Source organism: Urtica dioica, chromosome 7 (assembly GCF_054948205.1).
Source record: "Urtica dioica subsp. dioica isolate 48M chromosome 7, U.dioica_male_clone48M_v1_H2, whole genome shotgun sequence".
Classification (NCBI taxonomy): domain Eukaryota; kingdom Viridiplantae; phylum Streptophyta; class Magnoliopsida; order Rosales; family Urticaceae; genus Urtica; species Urtica dioica.
Window position 1 is genome coordinate 39348062 of NC_142762.1, and position 14529 is coordinate 39362590.

A 14529-nucleotide genomic window follows, 5' to 3' on the forward strand; every position below is an offset into this window, starting at 1 on the left:
ATAAGTTCTACACTGTATTCAATTAATTTTTTTTTTGTTTGAATATTCAATGAATTCTTCAATTTTTTATTAGCTGTTAGTTTGTTGATCTATATATTAAGATTCATTGAATCGCCATTGGACGTCATTTTTTTTTTTAAATGAACTGAGCCTTTATAAACAGCTCTCAGGGAGCATGGGCCAAATCGGCCATAATGAGGTCTGCAATATAGGGAGGTGGATAAACAGTCCACAGAGAGGGAAGATGAGAATTCAGGCCTATCCCAGCCAGTCGGTCAGCAACAGAATTTTCAGATCGCCGTACAAAATGAAAAGAAAAATTACAAAGGCGGTTAAGCATAATAATATCTTCAGCAATCAACCCTTCTTCTTTCGCGTTGAGAGCCCCGTCTCGGAGAAGTGTAACCGCGTTCATCGAGTCCGATTCCACCTCACAGGAAGAGAAGCCGTACCTGAGTGCAGTTACGAGCCCTTCGCGGATAGCCAACAGTTCCGCCGCAAGCACGGAAGAGGTATGGGGGATCTGAGCACAGAAGGCGAGGCAGAACCTGCCCTCTGCGTCCCTGAAGCATCCCCCAAGGCCCCCGGATCCGGTCTCGGAGTTGAAAGAGGTGTCTGTGTTGAGCTTCCAACGCTTGGTGGAGGGGGGGGGGGGGGGGGGGGGGGGGGACCATGTGGCTGGTTCAGTCGGGGCAGGGCGCCGAGGAGAGGAAAGGTTGAACAGAGCATAGTCGTCGTGGAGACCGACCGCCTTGGTGAAGATAGATGCCATATCAGCCTTTTTACTTTCGTGTATGAGCTTGTTTCGGCAATACCATATCTCCCAGAGCATGATTGCGAGCAGCCCTAGGTTGTCGAGAGATAAAGCTTTGGCTTCGCCGCTAATAGTTTCCCACAGGTCCCGGTCTTGTCTTTGCCCCAGGATGTGCTCAAAAAGGGAGTTGATCCATGCATCTTCGACAAAGGGGCAGAAGATAAGGCTGTGGGACGTTGTCTCGTCCTTAAAACCGCAGAAATTGCACCGTGGTTCGACTGGGATGTGTCTCCGAGCCAGGTTACCTCTTGTGGGAATGAAGTTCTTACATGCTCGCCAGAGGAAGATCTTGATCTTAAAGGGGGTCTTGATTCTCCAAAGAGTCGGCCATAGTGCGTGCGGCGGAGTGGAGGTAGACGCAGTGGAGGCGGCAGAGATTTCCATCGCTACCCGGTATCCACTTTTAACCGAGTAGATACCTTTCTCATCGAAGTGCCAGATTAGGGAGTCCTCACGTTGGTGGAGAGGCCGAGGAATGGACAAGATCATTTCAGCCTCGAAGGGAAGGAATAGATCCTTGACTTTGGCGGTGTTCCATTCCTCGGAATCAAGGACGATGTCACGGACCTTAGAGCTCGAGGGGAGCCGGCGAGGGGATTGGACCATGAAACTCGAGGGAGAGGGCAGCCATCGTTCACCGTAGATGTCAATCTTCGATCCCGTTCCCACCCGCCATCTCCAACCTTTGTCAATAACACCCCGACCCCACAAAAGGCTTTGCCAGACGTACGAGGAGCCTTTTTTGGGAGTGGCATGGAGGATCGAGGAGTTAGGGTGGTATTTTCCTGCGATAACACGAGCCACCAGAGAGGAGGGGTCATGAGCTAAGCGCCATACCTGTTTAGCAAGGAGGGCCCGATTGAATTCTCGGAGACTCCGAAATCCAAGGCCTCCATCTTTCTTGGCTCGGCAGAGGACTTCCCAGCGGGCCCAGTGCATTTTCTTGGACGCCTCACCCGATCCCGCCCAAAAATCCACACACAGGTTCTCAATAGCCGAGCAAATAGACACCGGGACCATGAAGGTGCCCATGGTGTAGGAAGGGATGGACTGGATAACTGCTTTGATCAGTGTTTCCTTACCCCCGACGGAGAACCACTTCGAGCTCCAATTGTTGAGCTTCTTCACTACTCTTGTTCGAAGGAACCTAAACTGGATGCGTTTAGCACGGAGAGTGAAAGTAGGGAGGCCAAGATACAGATCAATACCTGTTGAAGCCGAGATCCCGAGAAGGTTCTGGATATCTGCTTGCATAGCCGGGTCGGTGTTCGGGGAGAAAGCCAAGGTTGATTTATCGAAGTTGACAAGCTGGCCCGAGGCTTTGGAGTACTTCTCGATGCAGTCTAAGAGGGCCCGACATTCAGCCGTGTTTGCTTGGAGGAAGACCAGACTGTCGTCGGCGAAGAAGAGGTGTGAGATAGGAGGGCTTGCCCGTGCTATGCTGATCCCGTGGATGGCGTCTTCGCTAACCCGGTGATGAATTAAGGACGAGAAGCCTTTAGCGCAGAGGATGAAGATGTAGGGAGAGATCGGGTCCCCTTGGCGGATCCCCCGGGAGGGAAAGAAATTAGCCGACATCGAGCCGTTGACAAGCACGGAAAAGCTGACCGTAGAGATGCAGTCCATGATTCGACTGATCCAACGGGCTCCAAAGCCCATGCATTCCATAATCAGGCGGACATATGACCATTCGATGCGGTCATACGCTTTGCTCATGTCAAGCTTAAGCGCACAGTATCCCCGCTAACCCTTATTTCTCGCCGGAAGCCAGTGATTGCACTCAAAGCCCAGGAGGATATTGTCGTTGATTTGTCTACCCGCAACGAAAGCACTCTGGTTCTCGTCAATGAATTCCGGGAGGAAAGGTTTGAGCCGGTTCGCAAGCGCCTTGGACACAATCTTGTAGACAACATTACACAGCGCAATCGGGCGAAAGTCCTTCAGGTGTTCGGCTCCTTCAACCTTGGGTATAGGGGTGATGAGTGTTTTGTTCCAATCCCTTATACTTGCCCCCTCGTTAAGGACTTGAAGGCATGTCTTGGTTACACTATCCCCGACGGTTCCCCAATATTTCTGGAAAAATAGTGCCGGCATACCGTCAGGGCCTGGGGATTTAGTGGGGTGCATCGAGAAAATTGCCTCCTCTATGTCTTTTTTGGAGAAGTCGGCTTCAAGGGACCTTGTAGACGAGGCTGCGAGCTTCGGGAGACACATGGGAACGCCATTCAAACACTCCTCTGATGTAGGTGATGAGCTGGTAAAGAGACTCTCGAAGAACTCCAGAAAAGCCTTCGAAATATCGGGAAGAGATGACAGCTTCTTGCCTGTTGAGTCAAAGATCGCATGGATAGTGTTGTTCCGCCGTCTACTAGTGGCTTGGGAGTGGAAGTATTTCGTGTTTTTGTCCCCATGGGCAAGCCAATTCGCCCGGGAGCGTTGCTTCCAGTGGATCTCTTCCGCGGATCTAAGCTTTTCTAGTTTCGCCGAGAGGGATCGGATCAGCGGGATGTTTGTCGTGTGGGACTCGTCTCGTCTAGCCCTTTCTATCTCCTCTTGAAGAGATTTGATTTTCCTGGGGGTGTCTCCGAATTTTCTCTTACCCCAGCGACTAAGGGCGAGGTTGACCTCTCGAATTCCTTTCGCGATTTGTATGGTGGACGAGCCCGACAACAGGTCCTGGTTAGCGTTGACGATGTTGTCACATTCCCCGTCGTGGGTCCATTTTTCCTCGAAGAAGATCCGGCGTTTAGTAGTTTTTGGTTCCCCATTGGGTCCCCTGATCTCACGGAGGCTTTGGAATAGAATCGGTCTGTGATCGGAGCGGCCGTAGGGGAGATTAGTCACCATTGAGCCTGGGAAGTTGGAGAGCCACTCCTCATTAACGCAGAAACGGTCAAGGCGTTGTTGGATGAATTTGGGGGCTGGTTGCTTGTTTGTCCACGTGAAACACTGTCCTTCATAACCGAGGTCCGTCAACGAGCAATCTCCCAGGGCGAGGTTAAAATCAGCCAAGGCCGAGAGGCTTTTGGGACAGCCTCCCTCCTTTTCCTTGTCCACCAGGATTTCATTCCAGTCTCCTTTTCCAGCGAGACGCTGAAGCAGCTCCCACGAGAATCTCCGCTTTTCGGGGCGGGGGTTGCCGTAAAAGCCTGTAAAGCGACATGATATACCATTTATTTTGATAAGGGAATCAATATGCCCATTAGAGTAAGATTTAATCCAGACGTCGTAGTTTTTTTTCCAAAATAAGATAAGGCCTCATTTCCGACCATTACAGTTGACTACAAAAAGCCCCTCAAAACCGAGGGTAAATTTCCAATTTGTACATTGATAAGAGAAGAGATGGGATTCAGCGACAAAAAGGATATCAGGCTGAATATCTTTCACCAGGCGGCAAAGATCGGTGAATGCCCCGGGGCTGCCCAGGCCCTGGGCATTCCAGGCTAGGATTTTCATTGCTCCCGGCGGGGCTGGCTCGACCTGCCAGAACCCGCCGATCCCGGGGAGAAGTTCTCCTCCGCAATGTTCCTATCTTCCCCTTCCCCAATGCCGTCACCTCCTTCCTCAGCCTCATACGCCATGGCCACGCTGTCGACACCCACAACGTTAGTCTCGTCATCGCCGGGGGGGTGTATCCCGCTCTTCTTTTTGTCCGGAGGACCCTCAATTTGGAGGATAGCCTGTTTGGCTCGCGCCGCCTTTTTCAGAGAAACCCTTTCCAGGCTGCCGGTCGCTGGGAGAATCGCGAGCTGGAGCTCGTCGCTTCCATCCCCTCCTGGGTTCACCTTTCTTTTCTTCCCCTGTTCTGGTTCAGCGCTCCTTCTATCTTCATTTTTGGTAGGCGTAGTACCTGCTGGGCCTATACTCAGATTCACCACTTGGGTTCCCACGTGAGGGGAAGGATGGGCTTGTTTATTCTTCCTGGATGTTGACCGGGCCTTTGGGCCCAATTTATGTTTCATGGGCCCAGCTGGATTTGGTCTCGCTACCTGTTTCTCACGTGCGTTTGGTAAGTTGGCCTCTGGAGTGGGTACCTGTTTCTCACGTGGCGATGATGAAGATGCGGGATACGGGGATGCCTTTTCTAACATAGAACCTGGGTTGGTAGAGGTCCCAAGAATTTCGCCTGTCACAGGTAAGTCATTGATCCCAGAATTCCCATCACTTGTCTGACGTGGCGGGGTAGGTAGCGGATTTGCTGGCAAATGGGTTCCTTGGGAAGGGCTCGCATCTGTGTCTCAGTCGAAACAGGAAATCTTCCCGCTCTCCGCCCTTAACCACGGCCCCAGGGTCTGTCTAGTGGCGTCAGTGCACATTATCACGTTTTCCTTGCACGTACTTTGGTCATGGCCAATTCTGCCACATCCATAGCAAAATCTTGGAAGCTTTTCATACTTGAAGGCCACCCAAACTTGCTTTCCGGCAACTGGAATGAAGCGTCCTGGGAAGATGGGTTTGTTGATGTTGATAACCACTTTACATCTGAAGAAATCTCTGAGGACAGAACAAAAAGAGGCATCCCACTTGAGCTCCTTGATCTCGCCACTAAGTGCGGCCAGACGGGAAACATTCCTCTCCGTTCTTGCTTGAAGGGGAATCTCGTGCATTCTGACCCACAGCTTCACCGAGTCGAAATTGCATTCCTTCCATATCTCAGACTCCGGCCACGGCTTCAGCAAGAGCACCCCCCCGTTTAGGCACCATGGGCCCTTCTCAAGGACGCGGTTACAGAACTCCGGCGACGAGAACTCGAAGCCAATGAACAAAACCCCCTTTTCCTTGGCCAGTAGCTTCGATTTCCAGCCCTTCACGTCCCACCAAATCCGTTGCAGAATGGAATTGAGGAGTTTTAAAGAGCCAATCTTTGGTACCAAAGCTTTCCCTACCAGCGCCGCTAGGGGTGGCCTGGTCGTCGATCCATCTTCCTCAGTTGCAAAAGCGTTTTCCCAGTCGTCGTCGTCCATATTGAGAGCTTCGGTGAGGTCCGCCAAAGAGTCAACGTCATCTTCTTTTGGGTAATCAGTTTCCATTCTTCACTTCGTCTCAGGAGTGCGAAGAAGAGTCCACTGTGTGGAGGGCTCACCTGAAAAGGAAGCAGAAAAGTGTCTTGGGGAGTATTTCTCCAACAATTATTGTTGTCACATAAGACCAACTTGCTTGCATTTTCATAGGAATTTTCAGAAATGTCTATGCCATTGGACGTCATTGTCATATCAACATCGGAAAACTAGCATTATATTATATGATGCTACCATCTTCAACCCAAAAACTATATTTGGTATAATTTTATACCAAATTTGGTACAGTTACAATGTTTACACTCCAATCCACAACACCAAATCATACCCCAAAAAGAATATTATTTTTTTTATACTTTTAATATTATTTTATATTAATTTCATATTAACCCCTCTATTAATATGTTATGCCAATACTAATCTTATTAAACATTAATTTATTTTTCTATGTCAACAATATTAAATTAATTTATATTTATATTAAATATTATGTTAATATTACAATATTAAAATATAAAAATTAACTATTAAAAAAATATTATTTTTGAATTATGCATGCTTTTGTATTTTTTTTTTCTATTATATGGCGTACGGTGTAAGTTTAATTTTCAGAAAAATTAGTCGATATAAGCCACATCAAACGTTGCAATTGTAATCTAGCCAACGTTTCGTTTAATTTTCGAATCTAGCCAAATTTGATGACGTGTCATATTTATGTAAGATGGTATTTACTATATTAGCCTTGGTTTGGTTTCAAAAATACTAGCCCACGTTTTGAAACTTGGTTTTGTAGCCGAATTTGTTATATTCGGTTTATATTTCGAATTTTAAAAAAAATTATATACTTGACAAAGTTGGTTATTGAGCGTTTTTTTCTTTAATGAACATTATAGCCGTGTAAGCAAATACAGTGTACATGTTCGTAAATTTTTGTTAATCTCCGTTGCTTTGTTAATTTCTGTTAATTATGATAAATTTACATATGTGCAGGTAGACCCGATTTCTTTCCTTACCTTTAATACGCATTTAATACGGTATTTTTGTTTTCCAAATTTATTTTCTAATTTTGAACGGGATTTTATCATAATTACGTGTATTCATTATCTTATTTGACTTATTCAATCAAATAAATATTTCATTTCCCTTTTAATTACATCACCGAATCTCATATTATGAATTCAAAAAGCTGAAATTATAGCCGTGTAAGAAAATACAGTGTAAATGTTTGTAAATTTTTGTTAATCTCCGCTGATTTGTTAATTTCTGTTAATTATGGTCAATTTTTTATGCATTTATTGCATTAGATTTTCTCTTTTAATTACAACACCGAATCTCCTATTAAATTAGCTAAATATCCAATTAAATTGCGAAAAAATATGAAATTAATTGGCTGTATACAATTCAAACCGATCAAACGTGGGCTAGTGTTTTGATCAAGTAAGTATAAGAAAAAGGGTAAATTAGGTATTTTATATCCGTAAATTTCAGTAAATGGCTAGATTGCAAAATTTACCAAACGTTGGCTAGATTCCAAAAACCATGTTTCAAAATGGCTACGTTGCTAGTTTACCCTAATTTTTATTTAAGATTGTATTTGTATAATTATTAGTATAATTGGTATGTATTTTATTTGGTTGTATTGTGCTTAATTAATGTTATGTATTATTATCAATGTCATATTATTTACTCTTTTTTTTAATTGATAATATGTATTTTTTTGTATAAATTAGAGTCTAAATTACAAATTAATTTTTCTGTGGGTGAATTTGTAATTACAAATAGTTTCACCCCAAATTTGGGGTGGATCAAATTTGAGGTGGATGAATAGTTTCACCCCAAATTTGGTGATAAACAGTATATCAATCCCAAATTTGAGGTGGGTTGGAGCAATCTCACCCTAAATATGTCAAATCTCACCCCAAATTAAGGGTGAGTTAGAGATGGTCTAAGTAATTATAATAAATACTATTCTATTACATTTAGACCGAATATTTATAAAGCGGTTAAATACACGCGGTAACATCGATGATTGATTAGTAAACTTTTTTCCAAAGAGATTATGTAAATGATACTCACAAATCCGCACCCGTCCAATTTACTTGTGGGTCTTTACATGCCGGTATGAGGTACATCTGTTTGAAGATATTTTTCTCCTAGTGTTTATCAATATTTATACTTTTAAATTTATTTGATATACCAACTCCAAATTAAAAAACCTCATACGTTTGTATCATATGTATAATTGTGTTACTCGAACTTGTATTAGACAACTATATCAAGTATTCTTAAATGTAACCTAGACACTATATTAATTATAAATGATATATGTTGATGTTTAAGAGACGGATACTTATTAAAAGTATCTTTTTTGTATTAATTTTTTTTCCTTCTGAAATATTCCTCAGTAAGTGGTTTACTCGTTGATAACCAATTTTTTTATTTTTTTTTACAATGGTTGGAGCGTTTGAGTATGTACATTTTCTAATGTTAAAACTAATTAAAATAGTCATTTTTATTATGTTGTTATAAATTTGTGTTGTTTGTGCGATTACAAAAAGTTAAAAAAAAAATGTTCATGCCACAATATTGATGACCCATGGGGTGGATTGTAACATTTAATAATGGGTTTGTTTCTATTTTATTATGAAAATGAACTAAACCACTTCAAACTTTAAAATTATTAAATGGCCAGTGTTTGATTTCTATTTTTTTAATAATAAAATAGCCAAATTTTTTTATATGTGTCAGTTATAAAAAATTATATACCTAAATTAACCTTTTTAATTTAATAATATTGAAAATTAATACATGCATTTTTGTCAAATATATCTGGTTTATTTTGGTTAATGACTATTTTGCAATATAATACTAAATGTTGACTATTTTATAAAACTGAAATTTTAATTTAGCTATTAACTAGAGATCCTTTTATTATTCTTATCATGACTTACATTAATGTTATTGTTGGTGATTTAAAAATAAACATCATGTCAAGTGGCTAATCCAGATTTTAGAAAAATGGGAGGCCAAAAAACAATTTAGGCTGAACAAAAAAAAATATTAGCTCAAAAATTTGGGTTTTGAGGAGAGGGTTACACTTGGGTCCGCCCCTGATCATGGCTAGAAAATTAGAAAACAGTATACAGGGAATTGTAATTTAATATATTTCTCAGATCTTTAACGAATTAAAAACATGAAAAGTCATTGTGATCTTATTAGGGTTGACAAGATCTCAGACACATCTTTCATGGTTGGCCTAGCTTGAGGATTTTGATTCAAGCATGCCACAGCGAGCTTTAAAATGTCGATGAGGTTGTCCAAAATTTGTTGGGACGGAAAAGGGAGGCGGTCGTCTAACATGTCTTGGAATATCACTGAAGTTCGAGTGGCCGGAGAAGACAATGATGTCGTAAGATTTCCGGGATGTTGGCCTTTGATCACTTCTACTATTAATACTCCGAAACTAAACACATCGCATTTCTCTGTCACCTTCATCGTGTAAGCAAGTTCTGCATATAATTTCGCAAAACAAAGATTCAGGAGTGATTAATATTGTTTGTTCAATCCTACATAGATATGTAAGGAAGTTAATTAATGGGATTATAATGATTTATACTTTCAATATCAAACTACAAATTTATTATCACAGATTAATATTGAAAATGTGAGTGAAATAGATAGTTTGAGTAGAGAAGAAAATGAATTTTTTGATTGAAAACTATGGTTTACTACGTGTTATTCATTGCAATTTTTCCTTTTTAAATACAGTACACGTGAACGACTATTTAAAATAAATACTAGTTGCCCATACCCAAAAAAAAAAAAAATCCGGATAACAAGTTATTGGGGAGTAATTTAAGGGTGAAAAGAATATAATAAAAAATATATCAATTGGGTCAATAGAAACAAAATTTAATAATTTTGAATAGTTTTTTTCCGGACACAACCTATCTTTTGGAAAAATAATTCCACAAGAGCTTGTCCGCACAAAAGCTGTCAAAAAAGTCGGGCCGGGCTGGTCCAACCCTTTTTCTTCAAGCTCAAAAGAGGCCCGAGCCCGACCCAGACCCAAAATCGTTTATTGGAGGGCTGGGCGGGGCGGGGCCGGGCCGGGCCTAAGAAATAGGACTTTAGGTCCAACTCAGGACCAAACCCTCGACTCTCGAGGCCAAAGGTCGGGCTTGTGCCCAGGCTTAAAAAAGATCTAAGTTGTATCTCAAAAAGTCCAAACTATAATAAAAAAAATAATTCATAAATGTTTTTTAAAATAAAAAAAATACAATTTTAATCAAAACAACAAAAATGTGAGTAAAAAAAATTTATATCATTAATATAAAATTAAATTTATGTGTCAAACTACTTTTTGTACATAAAAATATAATTTAGAAAAAAAAAATAAAATATTTATTTTATTTAAAAAAGATTGGGCTCGAACCGGGCCTAATTAGGGTCCCGGCTGGGCCCCTAGTTGGGCTTTTATGAGGGCCCGGGTCGGGCCGGGCTTGAGAGCCTATACCCTAGACCCAACCCAAGCCCTTCATGAAGCTCGGTTCGGCTCGACCCTTTTTCGGAAAGGGTTGGGCCGGCCCAAAACCTCTAAAAAAGAGGGTCGGGTCGGGTCATTAACACAAGACTCAAAATTATCAAAGTTCTCTCCTAATATTTTTTCTGAATTTGATTATCGAGCAGCAACCATACGATCTTTATAAGAGGTATAATTACACAATCTCTCTGTCTCTCTGTAAACTCCGCCCCTGCGCCTATATAATCTAATCAAACTATAATTAACTTATCAAATCTCTCCTAATATTCTCTCATTTTCACCATGGACCCGCAACAACAAAAGCTTCTTGCGAGGTATAATTACTCTCTCTCTCTCTCTCTCTCTATATTATCTTCCTCGCCATTTTCAGAACCACGACTACCACCAGATACCATCTATTCTCTCTCTACACTGTATTCCATTAATTTTTGTTTTGTTTGAATATTCAATGAGTTAAATCATATTTTTTTTTTCTGCGACAGTGAAGTCATTTTTAAATTTATTTAATATCAGTGAAATCTCTTACATTGATGGGTGTCCCTTTAATCAAGTTAAATCAAAGTCATAAATTTATTTTGTTTTATTAATTTTCTATTTTAAAATGAGTTAGAAAAATAATGATATTGTCTATTTTAATTGGAGCGACATCACTCACACACCTATTTTAATTGTCTAAATAGTTTGGATGTCATTGAGACATAACTCAATATTGTATATAAAAATATAATTTTGAAAAATAATAAAATATTTATTTTATTTAAAAAGGATTAGGCCCGAACCGATCCTATTTAAGGTCCGGACTGGGCCCGAGTTGGACTTTTATGAGGGTCCGGGTCGGGCCGGGCTTGAGGACCTATACCTTAGGCCCAGCCCAAGCCCTTCATGAAGTCCGGTTCGGCTCGACCATTTTCGGGGCCGGCCGAAAACCTCTAAAAAAAGAGGGTAGGGCCGGTTAGCCCACGAGCGACCCGGCCCATTTAACGGCTTTAATCCGCACTTAATTATTTGTGTTTATGAAGTTATTTATCAATTAATGTGACAACATAACAGTAAATATTTTTTAAATATATGTGGTATGGAATGATATAGTTATTCCGATATTTTATTTTTTTGGGTCAACTGGTATAATAGGGCTTCGCTCCTCTACGCCACCTACTCTTTTTTTTTTTTTTTTGCTTGAATGCCTACTTTTCTTCTCTCAAAACTACGCGACCTATTTAATAAGACCAGAAAACAAAAAACAAACGAGTCGCAACTGTTGCTTCTTATTTTTAAAGGAAACAATATTCAAATAACTATCCAATACTGTAAACAAATTATGCAACTAACTAACTACTTTCGAACAAATACACTAAAAAATACGTGGCTAATATTTTTTAGAAAATTAGTTTAATATCGGCTCATGTAAATATGTAATCTGTAAGGGTCGTTCTACTAGTGAGCACAAATTTTGTACACATAAATAATCACTGTATATTTTCATGCTAAAATTTAAAGAGAGATAATATTACCTGGTGCGACGTATCCAAAAGTGCCGGCCACGGCGGTCCAATTAGAAGAATCCCTCTCCAAAAGCTTGGCCGTGCCAAAGTCGGAAACACGAGCCTCGTAATCGCCGTCGATCAACACGTTGTTGCTCGAAATGTCTCTGTGCACTATCGGCGGCGAAGTACCCGAATGCATGTACGCCAATCCCTCGGCCACTCCTCTGATCACTTTCACTCTCTTCTCCCAATCCAATTCCCTCGCTTTGCTCTCGTTGCTCAGCACCGAGCTTAGACTCCCTCTCTCGACGCACTCGTACACCAAGAACGAGTGGTTCTCGTTGGAGCAAAACCCGTGAAGCCTCACCACGTTGCGGTGCCTTATCTTCGTCAACGCTCTAATCTCACTCAGAAACTCCTTCCGAAACGCCCTTCCCTCGCCGCCCTCGAGCCTCTTCACTGCCACCACCAGCCCCGACGAGAGCTCCGCTCTGTAAACGCTCCCCATCCCGCCTTGTCCGATGCGGTGATCCGAGGAGAAATCTCCGGTGGCTTTAATCACCTCTTCGTACTCTATTTTCCTTCCGAAGATGGAGATCGAGAGCACCGGGTCTCTCTCGATCATTTCGACCTCGTCAGGTTTGGCTCTCCGTTTCGAGAGAAACACCGACGCTAAGTAGAGAAGAGAAGAAACCGCGATGATCGGACAAGCCACGAGATAAATATATTTCAAGTTGGACTTAGGGTTTGGTTTTCTCGGCCCCGCCCGCGAGTGATCATCAGTGCATGGAATTAATCCGGTGACGTTACCGCAGATAGTGTTCCCTCTCAGCTCGTCTATGGAGGCGTTGAGGAAGGCCTCGTTGACCGGAAGCGGACCGGAGAGCTGGTTGTGTGATACATTCACGGTCAACAGCCCCGGAAGTTGGTCAAAGTTTTTAGGGATTTGACCGGAAAGGTGGTTGTGCGAGACGTTTAGGGTCATTAAGCTTTTCAAGCCGACGAACTCCGATGGTATTTGACCGGTGAGGTTGTTATAGCTCAGATCGAGGTCTGTGAGCCGGCTCAGCTGGCCGAGGTCGATCGGGATCTCGCCGCTTAAATTGTTGTTGCTTAGATCCAAGAGGTACATGTGTTGGAAGTTTCTTAGGTTTCTCGTTATACTACCGGTCAACAGGTTTGAAGACAGGTCGAGTTGTTCTAGACGGGCTAGGGATCCGAGCTCCGAGGGTATTTCGCCGGAAAGACGGTTTGCTTCAAGGAGAAGATACACCAGCGAACTAAGTTTCCCAAACTCTTTTGGAATTTCTCCAACCAAAAAGTTTGAAGACAAGTAAAGCTCCGTGAGCTGAGTCAAGCTTCCCATCTCACCCGGTATGTTGCCGGAGAGTCTGTTCCCGCCAAAATTGAAATATTGTATCATTTTGGAGCTTCCCCAGATCGGAGAGATTTTTCCGCTGAGCTTGTTTTCGGCCATGTTTATGTAAATCAATTTGGGATAGGCTCCAAAAAGTTCAGAAATGTCTCCTGTGAGCTGGTTTTGATGGAGCGTGAGACGAATCAAGCTTGTGCAGTTTTTCAGGCTACCGGGGACAGGACCGGAAAATCCATTCCCGTTCGCCGTGAAGGTCTGTAGAAATCCGTAGCCGCAGACATTCTGCGGTAATTCGCCAAAGAAATTGTTTCTTGCGAGTCGCAACACAGTGAGGTTCTTCAGATTCTCTAGGGATTTCGGAAGCTGACCGGAAAACTGGTTGTCGCGTATATACAGAATCTCCAATCTGGTTAGGTTTCCGATTGAATCCGGAAGAGTTCCGCTGAGCTGATTCTCCCACAGTTGCAGGGAAACGAGAGATCTCAGCTTTCCGATATCCTCAGGAATATCGCCGGTGAGGTTATTCCGGTAGAGATGGACACGTGTCAGCTTTCGCAGGCTGGATAACGACCTAGGGATTGGACCTGTGAGATGGTTGTTATCCATGGAAAGCTCGAGTAGATCGGAGAGGTTTCCGATTCCGGCGGGAATAATTCCGGTGAGCAGATTTTTGCTGAGACCAAGGTAAGCGAGTCTGCTCAGATTTCTCAATGAAGATGGGATCGAGTGACTGAGAGAGTTTCGGGACATGATTAGGGATTTGAGTTTGCGAAGGAGGGAAATTTCGGGAGGGATTTTTCCGGTGAAATTGTTGCCAGAGAGGTCGAGATATACGAGGGCGGAGAGGGAAGAGATTTCCGCCGGAATCGGACCGGAGATGGCGTTTCCGCTGAGGTTTAAGAGGTTCAGATTAGGGAAGGAAGAGAAGGAGAATTGGATTAGCGTACCTAATAAGCCACGCTTTGTGAGGGATATTCTGATCACGTGTCCACTGGCGTTATTGCACGTGACTCCGGACCAGCCGGTGCATGGATTTATCGTGGTGGCGTTGGGATTGGGCTCGATGAAGGACTCGTTGGTTTTGGAGACTCTCCTCCATGAAAAGAGGAGCGACTGTGAATCAATATCGGCGTTTTCAAGGCTGGCTTTCCATTTGAGGAGAGCTAGGGCTTCATCTTGAGAATCTCCATTGACATCAATGGCATGTACTGTTAGTACTATCAGTACGGAAAACGAGACAGAGAGCCACTGATGGTTCATTTTCTTTATAGTTGAAATCGGCATATTAGTTATTA

General features: G+C 42.7%; 2 protein-coding genes across 2 annotated transcripts; both read right to left on the bottom strand.

Moving 5' to 3' along the window:
• Positions 1-5052: 5052 nt before the first annotated feature.
• LOC149391450 (uncharacterized protein At4g02000-like) lies at positions 5053-5844 on the bottom strand. The gene has a single exon (XM_089619995.1). The coding sequence runs from the start codon at positions 5842-5844 to the stop codon at positions 5053-5055; it is 792 nt and encodes a 263-aa protein (XP_089476121.1).
• A 3081-nt stretch (positions 5845-8925) lies between these two features.
• On the bottom strand, positions 8926-14529 carry LOC149391451 (uncharacterized). The gene is made up of 3 exons (XM_089618532.1): positions 14017-14529; positions 11887-13944; positions 8926-9341 (listed from the first exon to the last, which is right to left on the bottom strand). Exons 1-3 carry the CDS (start codon positions 14516-14518, stop codon positions 9034-9036), a joined length of 2868 nt encoding a protein of 955 aa, XP_089474658.1. The 5' UTR covers positions 14519-14529; the 3' UTR covers positions 8926-9033.